The 11,188-nt window shown below is 59.3% G+C and overlaps 1 protein-coding gene across 1 annotated transcript in view; it reads left to right on the plus strand.

Annotated features, from left to right (window-relative positions):
* Positions 1 to 64: 64 nt before the first annotated feature.
* Positions 65 to 11,188, plus strand: part of VOLCADRAFT_89366 (uncharacterized protein) — a gene marked incomplete at both ends in the record, with an annotated part of 18,035 nt that continues 6,911 nt past the window's right edge. The window contains 16 exons of the mRNA XM_002948918.1: positions 65 to 124; positions 1,228 to 1,979; positions 2,529 to 2,634; positions 3,113 to 4,082; positions 4,177 to 4,311; positions 4,615 to 4,781; positions 5,300 to 5,340; positions 5,505 to 5,796; positions 6,199 to 6,270; positions 6,975 to 7,463; positions 8,142 to 8,462; positions 9,021 to 9,130; positions 9,472 to 9,550; positions 9,685 to 9,747; positions 9,934 to 10,062; positions 10,536 to 10,583. Coding sequence (XP_002948964.1) covers positions 65 to 124; positions 1,228 to 1,979; positions 2,529 to 2,634; positions 3,113 to 4,082; positions 4,177 to 4,311; positions 4,615 to 4,781; positions 5,300 to 5,340; positions 5,505 to 5,796; positions 6,199 to 6,270; positions 6,975 to 7,463; positions 8,142 to 8,462; positions 9,021 to 9,130; positions 9,472 to 9,550; positions 9,685 to 9,747; positions 9,934 to 10,062; positions 10,536 to 10,583 — 3,834 coding nt within the window. The remainder of the gene's footprint in view (positions 125 to 1,227; positions 1,980 to 2,528; positions 2,635 to 3,112; positions 4,083 to 4,176; positions 4,312 to 4,614; positions 4,782 to 5,299; positions 5,341 to 5,504; positions 5,797 to 6,198; positions 6,271 to 6,974; positions 7,464 to 8,141; positions 8,463 to 9,020; positions 9,131 to 9,471; positions 9,551 to 9,684; positions 9,748 to 9,933; positions 10,063 to 10,535; positions 10,584 to 11,188) is intronic.

The raw sequence follows: 11,188 nt of genomic DNA on the forward strand, positions 1-11,188 counted from the left end.
AACCACCTCGCAGGCCAGCGTTTCCACGAGGCGGCCTTGACCCTGGCGCGAGTGGAGGCTAGTAATGGCCTCCGATGAGGATTTCAGCTTGATGGAACCCAGTAGACTGGCAGCTTCACAACCGGTAAGCTCGCGCGGTAGTTAGAACGGGCATCGCCAAAACGCGTTCCCCGTGCCGCCAGCGGCTTCATGATTTTCTTTACCAAGTAAATCCTCACCCCATGAAAAATGTCAAAAAAAGTCAGTGTTGGTTGGGCTTTTGCAAGCGTTCTTGCGGCCTCATGCTGGGGGACTTCGGAAGGTCGGGTCGGCGTGCCCTTTCTACAGGCTATGTACCAGTGCCCTTTCCTTCCCGCCTGCAAGCGCTTGCTGGCTAGTCAGTCCAACGACAAATGTGTGCCAAACTGTGCGTCCTTACTCCATAGTGGACGTCGTCTGCATCCTGCATTCCTACATCCCTACTTTTCCGCCTTTCCCCTGGCCAAACCCCGACGTGTACAGTACTCCTTGAACTCGCAGCCGCGTCACCTAACCGACGTAGCAATTTTAGATATCATTTTAGAAGGTAAACATTTTCGAAACTATACTTGGTAACAGGATCGGAAGGCTGAACGAGAGGACTATTAGCGGCACGGCTATTACCCGCCAGGTACCCGCCTCCGTTCATGCCCCGCCCCAGGCTTTTACGGACGTCCTCCGCACTTGTGCGGAACGGGTGATCCTTCTAATAATTTGAAAATGCTTCACGCCCGGCACCATTCTCCAGCCACACGATCGATGTGTATGCAACATTCTGATGCATGGTGCACGTTATTTGCCCACTTCCCTGCATGGGTCCATGCCCTGGCTGGATATCTATGGCCTCCCAAAAAGCCTGTATGCCGATGCTCAGCCAAAACGATTGATGATTGCCTCTTTCCGCGTCACCTCGTCGCAACCAGCCCCGAAACACAGACGGCTCAGCGCACCTTTAGGATGCCGTACGGATATTATAATTGTCCTAAATCTTCAAAGAGTACACGCTGCACAGTACCTATTATTACCGCAAGGAACGTGACGTTTTCATTGTCCTCAAAAAGAAATAAGGGCAAAATGTAAATCCTTGTCTCTGCATCAGTAGGGCTTCATTTGTCCCAGATTTCCTACTCGCTCGGTTATTTTTTTGTGCTTTGGGGCCGTACCATTGACCCCAATGCTGCCGTACCGTCTATTTGAACTTGCTTCCAGCGGGCCCTATTGGTCCAGGGTGCACAAGGGATCACTTTGCACCTGGATGGCAGCGCGGCGGTGGCGGCTGGCGTCCATCGGGGCGGGGTAATGCCGCCGCTTGAGCTCCAGTGCAGCCACTCGCCGACGTCGTACGGTGCCGCGGCGGCGGCGGCGACGACGCCATCGCCGCTTGTTTTGCAGCTCCAGCATTCTGCCGCCGCCGCCGGCGGCAGCGGCAGTGGTGACGGACCCTCTCGACCTTCTGGAGTTCTGATGCAGCAAATCCTTCATATTCAGCAGCAACAGCAGAGGCAGCAACAACAACAACAGCACTACATGGGGCCCAGCATGAGCAGCGGCAGCGGTGGGCAGGCCACGTTGGTTGCGAGCCAATCCCAGCAACAGTACCAGCTACAAACGTCGCCAGGCGCCGGCGCTAGGGGTACTGTCGCTGCAGCGGCAGCGTCGCCGCCACAGCCGGCGGCCGCCGCGAGTGCGGGCGGCGGCGGCGCAGGCGTCGCTGGCGAGGACGACGACGACGCTACAACACGGTCGTTGGTGCTCACTGCCGTACAGCTGACGTCGACGCTGCCCGAGTACCAACTGGGTCCGGCGGCGGAGCAGCTCAGGAGCCTGCCGGCGTTTTTCGATCGGCTGGAGCTCCTGGCGGCGAGGCCGGGGGGGGCGGCGGCGGGGGAGGACGGCTCCGGCGCAGCCGCGGCGGCGGCGGCGGCCATGCACCATGCCGACATCCTGCAAAGATCAATAAGGTACGGCATGTTGGAGGCAGCAACGCCCCGAGCGTGATCCCCGAGCTCAGGGCCGCGCCACCCTTTTCATGTTCCTGTCGGTGTTCATTCAATCTTTAGGGTTTCACATTTGGGCAGACAGTCAACCAGTCAATCAATCAATCCATCAGCTGGGCTTTAAGCTAGGGGTGTTGCCTAGCTGCTGCTGGCTACATCAACTCGGCTGCTGCTGTGGCTTACCCATTGAGCAGCTCAGCATACCCACCATTTCCAAATCCGCTTTCACCCACATGGCCATCAGCCTGAGCTCTTCACATTACGATACGTTGCCCCTTTGTCGCTTCACTTTACCGTGGTGGCCATCATCTCCCTCGGGGATTGGATTCCCTTCCCTTCATAGCACTGTGGTGACCTTACCTCCCGCTTCTGCTGCTGATGCTGATGCTGATGCCTCTACTGTGGCTACGATTCTTAGGCTGTTTCTGCCGCTGTGACTTCTGGCCTCTGGCTACGGCTCTATGATGAGGTGTCCTGTTAAGTCCTGCCTCCCGCCCTGCCGTCCTGCCCCAGGTCTCTGCGGGATGTGCAGCTAGCGCAGAACCTTGGGGCGCTGGCGGCCATGGCGCCAGACCAGTTGCGGGAGCTGTTGCGGGTGCAGAACGTCGACGTGCGGGAGGTGGGTTGCGGTTGGTGTGAGTGTGTGTGTGACAGTGAGTATGTGCGGGATGCGGGGTCTCGTGGTCATTATTATTGCCCGGATGTCATCGAGCTATAGAGGGAGAAGACTGAGAGGCTAGGGAAGCTCTGGGAGATTCACTACGCTAGGGGGCCGGGGGAGATGGGCGTTGTGAGGAAAGGAAGCGAGACGGTTGTGGATCAGTGGGTGGGGGGAGTTAGGGGGTTAGGGGGGTTGCTGCAGCATTGGACGCATGAGGCTATATGGCTCCGACACGTTGCGTGTGCATGTTGTGTGTGTTACTGAGTCGATGAAATGGTGCTAAAAAGCGGCCATCGTGGGGAAAAGCGGTTTGGGTTTTTCGCGACATGAGGCACGACATTTTGGGTTTAGGAATTCTGGACGGGGCCCCTGTAATCCGCGTGTGTGTGTTTTATTACCCGTAATGCGACCTGGTCTGCCGCGACGCCTGCCTCAGGTCATAGCGAAGCTCACCGCTCACATCGATCCGGAAAAGGCCAAGCAGCAATTTGGCGGGAACTACTGGTACGGAAGCCGCCAGTCGTACAATCAATATGTTCGCGGATGCGCGGAGGCGGCTATTCGGGAGCACCAATTGTTTGTGCGCCAGAAGCAGCAGCAACAGCAGCTAAAGCCGTCTTCGTCATCCATGGCAGCAGCGGCTGCAGCAGCAGCAGCACACTGTTCTGGCCGGTTTAACGACGCCGAAATGGCCAACGTGGATGGCATCGGTGGCGGCGGCGGCGGCGGCGGCAGGATTGCTGAGGTGTACGTCAAGCCAACGTCATCGGCAGCGGACTCGCACAGGGCTTCAGACGGCGGCGGCTGCGCCGCCGCCGCTGCCTCCAATGGCGGCCCGGCTGCTGGTATGGATGCCGCCGGCAGCGGTGGCGGCACGGTGGCGGCGGCTCTTCCGGCGGCGACCCCAAACGCTGCCACTGCTGCGGCAGCCGCTGCGGCGCTGCTGCTACAGCAGCAGTTGCGTGCGGCAGGATTTGATCCGGCGACGGCAGCCGCACTGGCTGTTCGAGCTGCCGCCGCGTCTGGGGCCGGGCCGGGGCCAGGTTCAGCGGCGGCGCAGGCGCTCCTAGCGCAAGGTGCTCAGCTACTGGCCGGGGCGGGTACGGGCGGGGCGACGGCAGCGGCAGCGTTGGCGGCAGCTGGATTTCCGCTTGGAGCTGGTGGTACCGTACTGCTTGACCCTAGTGCGACCGCCGCCGCTGCGGCAGCAGCAACCGCGTCGCAGCACGGCGGCGGCGCCGCTCAGGCGACGGGGCGCGGGCGTGGCCGCGGGCGAGGACGGGGTCGCGGCGGCGGCGCCGCTGCTGCTGCTCCTGCGGCTGCTGCTGCTGCTGCTGCTGCTTCACCTTCACCTCCTGTGGGTGGCGCGGCTGGCGGCAGCGGCGGCTGGACAGCTCCGGAACCTAGTACGGCAGGCGGACGGGGCCGTGGCAAAAAATTGGCGTTCTTGGCATCCGCCTCTGATATCCACAGCTTGCCAGGTACCTTGCACTCCTGCAGGGAATACTCAGTACCAGAGCCCGAGACCCATATCATTAAATTTCGCTAGGAACCCATTCGACCCCTACAAGTCAAGTTTGAAGTACACTGAGCTGAACGCCGACAGCGTTTCGGGCGCCATTGGTGGTGCGGGCGGTTAGCGCCTCTTGCACATGTATTCCGCATCCGATGTAATGTTAGGAAGTGGGCTCGTGGGGCCTTTTGTTGGGTGGCCTTTTGTCATGGCCACCCTTGTTATTAAGCGCACATCAGCAGCTCGACATCAGACTTGGCGCCACCTGGTTCGGGCTTGTCACTGAGCCCTGAAGCGGTATCCCCACCCTCCTTGACATGAAACCCATTTTGTGGACTTTGACTCCCGGATTACCAAACCCTTCCCTCCTGTACGCCACGCCGCTGTCCCCGCCGCTGTCCCTGCCCTTGTCCTGGTCCTGCCAGCCCCCCCCGACCCCCGATTCGAGCAGCTACCGCTGCGGCGGCAGGAGCCCTTCCTGCGCAACAACTCGCTGTGCAGCGTGTGTCACAAGACGTACCATGAGGAGCTCTCCCCCCTGTGCCTCTGCGACTACTGCCCCAGGGCCTACCACCTGACGTGTCTGGAGATGGTGGGTTTGGGGGGGGTGTTGGGGGGGGTAGGGAAGGGAAGGGCCGTAGCGTGGAGTGAGGGGACGCGGGGAGGGAGGAGATTCCCGGGAGGAGAGCAGCAGTTCTAAACTATCAGGCTCGTAATCTTCTCGGGAGGAGAGCAGCGGAAGGGGCTGAGGGGCCATAGCGACTGCAGAGCAGGAGGGGGCCCCCGGGCGGGGTGCGTGGCAATTCCTGCACCATGAGCTTATGCAAGTTGTGCTATTGTCCATGATATTGATAGATTATTGGCCACACCGGTAAAAGCACGAAAGAATATAAATCGGAGCAGGTAATAGCATTCGGGCTCGGATGAGGTTTATGTATAAGTATTAATTTGGCAATAGAGTTGCAGCAATAGAGTTGCAGCAAATCAACAAAGCAACGAAGACTTAGCACACGACGGCGCCAGTATTCCTAGCTGGACGTTTTTCCTTTCCCCAGACATTATATTCGTACGCGCTGTCGGTGTTGTATTCGTACCATGCTATATGTACAGGAGTACGAGGAGCTACGGTTGCTGGACTGGGCTTGCCCGAGGTACGAGGCAAAGATCTGTCAGGGGACCCGTGGAAGGGGAAAGCAGGCGGAAGGGGAATTGGGGTGATGATTTAGGGGGGGGAGGGAACCCCACTTTGCTGAAATTCAAATTCAAAAATTCGGCGAAGGGAGTTTCATGTTTTTATTCCGGTCCTGCCATGCAGATGTGCCGAGCGATTAGAGCTTTCCGGGACCAACGGAGGCGCTGCCGGGGCGTTGTGTGTCCCGCCGCCGCAATCGGCGCTGGGCCTAAGCGGCGCCGCGGCCGCCGGCGGCGGCGGCGCCGCCGCCGCTGGCGGTGCTGGCCTAGGCGCGGAGGCCCTCGGCGCCCTTCGTCGCAACATGCGGTGGGCTGACCCCGCAGACAAGGCGGCTTACCTGGCTGCTCGGGCGGCGCAACGGGCGGCGGAGCGGGAGGAACGGGAGCGGCTACGGGCTGAGGCACGGGCGGAGAGGGTGCGTGTGTGTGCGGATGGATGGATGGATGGGACCCTGGCGTTGTTGCGCTATAATAACGAGGGGTTTTAGAGGACTTGTGTAATGTGCTGATTTGATGCACAGCTGCACCATGAAGCTGAACCGATTGTCCTAAGTACCGACCATGTTCCAGTCTGCGGTGGAACTTGAGCGTGTATGTGTGTATATGTGTGTGTCTCGCCCCTGGGCTGTACCGACAGAGCGAGTGAATGACCCACGGGTCTGTCCACCTGAGCATATTACGTTGATCAACTAGTTCTGACCCCAAGTTGTATGGTCTAACCCTTTCGCTGGCATATGACAGCCTACCTTACATATAGGTCTGGCCTACTTTAGTTCATTCCACTAATTGACCAAGTGACCCATGGGTCTGTCTCGCAGGAGCGCGAGCGGCTGCGTTGGCGGGCTCGCGGTCTCGACGACCTGGATGTGGTGGACGATGATTTAGAGGAGGTGGGGAAGGGAGGGAGGGAGATCTGGGGCCCAGCGTTTGGTCATGATGGCGACATGGTGGCGATTGTGGTGGGGAGCGGTGGTTCAAAGGGTTTTTGGAAGGCGAAAACAGCGTCGGCATTGCCTCGTAGGAGCAAGGCCCAGGCTCAGAAATGACCGGCCCGGTTGGAGTTGTGGCAGGTGTGGCGTTTACGGAAGGGAATGGTTCTGATCCCTCCCTAGGAAGGGAATGTTTGAAAAGTTATGTTGCGTGTTGAATCGATCCATGCGTTTTCATCATGCTCCAGGGATTGTGGCGTTAGGGATGGAAAGGGTTCTGGTGGACTCGTACATCCCGCACACGTTTTCAAGTCTTTCAGTCGCCCCCACTTCCCAAAAAAAACGTCCCACAGAACCAGCACCGCACCACCAGACCGCGGCTTCCTCTCCTTCTGTTCTCCCTTACCCCCCCCCTGGGCTTTGGGCGTGTGGGCAGCTGTTGATCCTTTGTTTTTTGCATCATCATTATCATCACCATTACCGTCGTCATCATCATCATCATCATTTTCATTATCATCACCATTACCGTCATCATCACCATCATCATCATCCTCCTCATCATCATCATCTCATAGCCATCATTTACTATCATCATTACCATCATCATTATTACCATCGTATGACATCCCTCTCACCCCCCGCGCAAACACACACATGCCCCACAGGCGGCTCGTCTGGAAGTGCTTATTGAGGAGCTCACAGAAAAAGCTGCCCTGCAACAGCAGCAACAGCACCTTCAACAACAACAACAACAACAACTACAGCAACAGCAACAGCAACAGCAAGTACAGCCACCAGGCGCGCTGACGGCGACGTTTGGCGTTCCGTTAGGTTTCGTCGGTGCCGTTCCGCCGGTGGCGGCCTTTCCAACGCCAACGCCAACGCCGCCGCCTCTGATGGCCACAGCTTCAGCGGCGGCGGCGGCAGCGGCGTCCGCGGCAGTAACCCCCGTGGGCGCCGCCGCCATTATCCCTAGCGGCGGCGGGATGTCGCCCGGAGGGCCGTCCGGCCCCTCCGGTGTCAGCAGCGGTTGGGGTCTGGGAGCTGGCGGCGGGGGACGACACCGCCTCAAGACGGCTGTGGAGATGTTGGCGGAGGCGAAGGAGAGGCGTCAGCGGCTGGCATTGGCCATCCGGGGCCCTCCCACCTGCAGAGTGAGCGGGAAAGTGGAAGTCCAGGGCGCCTGTTCACTAGGAAGGGGGGTACACGGGAAGATGGTTGGGGATGGCTGCTGCCGCCTCTGCCGCCGCGTCTTCTTTTTTCTGCTTCTGCCGGGCCCCTTCTTTTGTGTCGTCCTCCCCGGCTTCGGTTTGTTTTTCGGTTTCTTTTCTTCTCATAGTCGCCAGTCTAGCAAAAAAAACACCTCCGTTAAATCCTGTATGAGTGTGTGTTGTGTTGTGTTGTGTTGAAACGGATGGTTTGCCGTTTCCCTCTGCCTCCTCCTCCTTCTCCTATGATGTTTGAATCTGATCACGTCTCCGATCGTAAAAACGTCGAGAAATCCCTGATGTTGCAAGTACGCCGCAGGAGCTTCTTCCCTTTCTTTCCGCTCCGCCGCCGCACCCTCGCCAACCCCACCGCACCATCTCCTTGGATCCCCACTGCAGCTCAGGACATGTCGGCACAGCTGACGTTTTTGTTTTCCTTTCACAGCACACGACCCCGCCCACCTTTCCCCCCCTATTTCCTTGGCAGCAGCTTCACTCGTTCGTGGTTCGCCTTTTCCCCTCCCCCGGGCGCCGTTGCTCTCTCCTTGTACTCCTCCTCCACGTCTTTATGCTCTTGCTCTGCTGCCGCCGCCGCCGCTGCCGCCGCCTGCCCGCCCTGTTTAGATCCTTGTAACGGGTCCTGAGGCGGTTGCTTCGTTGATGGACGCCCTGGCCGTGTCGGAGTTTGTGTCGCTGTTTGGGCGCCTGTGTGGAGTGCCCCCCACTGTGCTGGGGCTGCCGCCGCCGCCACCGGGCGCTAGCGCCGGCACCGCCACGCAGGCGGCCGCCGCCGCCGCGGCTGTGCTGGCGGGCATGGCCAGCGGCGGCGCGACGGCGCCGTCACCGCTGCGGTGTCTGCAGCATGCCGCCTGTTGGCCTCTGGACAGCGGAGGTGTGCTTGAGGAGCTATACACGACGTTGTTGAAGTTCCTCATCTCTCAGTGGGTGAGTGATTGTGTGTGTGACAAAGGAACAAGGAGACAGAGAGGGAGAGGGCGGGAGGGAGAAGAGAGGAGAAGCAGGGGGGAAGAAGGGTTCATGTGCAAGAAGCAAATGATCAACTTTCGACTTCAAAAGACTGCTGTGGGGATCCAGAACGATGCGGGGGGTAACTGCATGGTGGCTCGGACAGCTCGGCTCTAGGGGGGGAGAGGGAGGGAAGGGGAGAGGGAGGGAAGGGGAGAGGAAGGGGGGGTGTCCTTGTGTTTGTGTTTTATATGTGAGAAGTGAAATGCTGACGGATGCGGTTACTCGGGTGATCATGTGCGCACGTATGTATGTATGTTTGTATGCATGCGTATATGTCTGTATGTTTATGTGAACGGTGTCCCGAGGGCTATTACATAAACTCTACATGCACAGGCGGACCGAACCCCAAACACCGAATCTTCACCCTGTCTACCACCCACCATCCTTGCTCCCCATCCTCGCTCCCCACCCTCGCTCCCCATCCTCGCTCCCCAACCCCGATCCACACACCTCCCTCCTTTTCCCCACCCGCAGATCCGCACGGGTGGCCCTGCATTGGCCGGGCGGCTGAAGCGGTGGCTCCGGCTGCTGTCGGCTCCGGGCTGCTGGCCTGAGCTGCTGAGGAGGTACCTGCTGCTGTCCAGGTGGGGACCAGTGGGGCCGTTGTGTCGCGACTAGTCGCGGCAAGTCGCGACTGGCTAGTTCCTTTTTTCATAATTCTGGCGTATCAGTCCATTCGTGGCATTATCTTTACTCGTTCGTGGTTCGTCTTCCCACCCACCCCCACCCCCCCATGAGGATCTGTCTAACACTTCTCTTCTCCTCCCTTCTCTCGGCAGCTGCGTCATTGCTCTGGACGTTGGCCGTTGCGGCTTCGGCACGTGTCGGAAATTGGTTATTTGGGTTTTAAGTGAGTTTCAAACCACGTGTGTTTTTCCCCCCTTTTTTTCTCCCCTCTCCCCACCCCCCAAACCCCGCCGTACAGGTCCCACGTGACTCTCAGTCCTGAAGAGTTGGCGGACAAGCGGGTGGCACTGCTGCCGGACGATACCATGGCCGTAAAGGTACGGCATTACGGCACGTGTCGTAAGAGCAGGCTGTCCAACGGGTTGGGGCAACGGGGGATTAACCTGCCTGCCTGCCTCTAACTGCCCCCCTGCCCGCCCCCTCCATCCACATCACCTGACGCCACTCGCAGGTGACCTCCTTATTCCCGCCCTCCCCCCCTTTTAACCCTGGGCAGCAGCTTCACTCGTTCGTGGTTCGTCTTCCCCTGTCCCCCCCCTTAACCCAGCCGGCGTAGCGATCCAACGCATGTTAATTTCCTGGATATTGCACGTCGTGGTAGTGGTAGTGGTAGTGGTGCTGCTGCCCTTTAATTCCCTTAATCTTCCCCCCACACCCACTCGCCCCACATCCACACCCGCTATTCCCCGGGGCGCCTCAGGCCGCTCTCGTACTGCGTGACGCGCCTTTCTACGCCCAGCCCGCACACTTCCACCTAAGGCTCCTGGCCACGCTGTGTAACGACGCGGCGGGATGCGACGGGACCCGCTCCGAAATCAGCAACCGACAGGTGGTTGGGTAGTTGGGTAGTTATAGTGGTGGCTGCGGTGGTTAGGTAGGTACTTCGGTTAGTGGCAGAGATCTGATGGCTAAGTCTTACCCGCCTGTGTGCCTGATGTCACCAAGGGGCCCGCGGGCTGAGGGAAGGCGGGGGTTCTGGCAATTTGGGGGGAGGGGCGAAGGGAGGGGAGTTGCATCTGGAGTTGTTCGTTGGAGTTTGTTTGTTTCGTTGGTTCCGAGACCGACCGACTGACCGTTTCCGGTGTCTCCCGCGTGTTCTCACCTTCCTACTCCTCCACTTCCTCTTCCTCCACTTCCTCCTCCTCTTCCTCCTCCACTTCCTCTTCCTCCTCCACTTCCTCCTCCTCCACTTCCTCTTCCTCCACTTCCTCTTCCTCCTCTTCCTCCTCCACTTCCTCTTCCTCCTCCACTTCCTCCTCCACTTCCTCCTCCACTTCCTCTTCCTCCTCCACTTCCTCACAGGACGCTCTGGAGAAGCTTCAAGTTCAGAAGTACCATGCCGATGCTGAGGTAAGTGCGGCAAAGGGAGGGGAGGTGAAGGTGAAGGTTTGTGTGTGTGATTATGTGTATGTGTGTGTGTGTGCGTGTACCAGGTGTATGGTGGTGGCGCTCTCCCCACCCCCCTAACGACGGCTGCTCGGAAAGTTCTGCACGGTCATGTTCGCTTGGCTACAGCGCCCTTCAGCACAGGCTCTAGCCCTGTCCCTCCCTTCCGCGTCGGGCCCCATACACGCCCCGTAGGCACTACAAACCACAAACTTTCTTCCCCCCACACCAATCCCTGGGGCCACCATTCCGTATCCTTCTATGTTGGTCGCGTGTTTTGGGTGTGTGTGGTGTACGACCTTTTCTTCGCCCTTCGTGCCGTGTGGTTTCCTGTCCCGACTTTCATCTTTCGCCCTTGTTCGCCATCTTCATACGTCGCCACCACCTCCGTCCCTACCTTTTCTATCGGGGCAGTTTCGGAAGCGGGAGAAGCAAGTACAGCAGCAGCGGAGGGCTGCAGAACGACAGAGACGGCAGCAACTCGTGGCGGCGGCCGCGGCGGCGGCGGGGGGATGTGACCCGCACGCCGTCGCCGGCGGTGGCGCAGAGGACGGCGCCGCTGGTGGCGG

The sequence above is a fragment of the Volvox carteri genome (assembly GCF_000143455.1).
Source record: "Volvox carteri f. nagariensis unplaced genomic scaffold VOLCAscaffold_12, whole genome shotgun sequence".
Lineage (NCBI taxonomy): Eukaryota > Viridiplantae > Chlorophyta > Chlorophyceae > Chlamydomonadales > Volvocaceae > Volvox > Volvox carteri.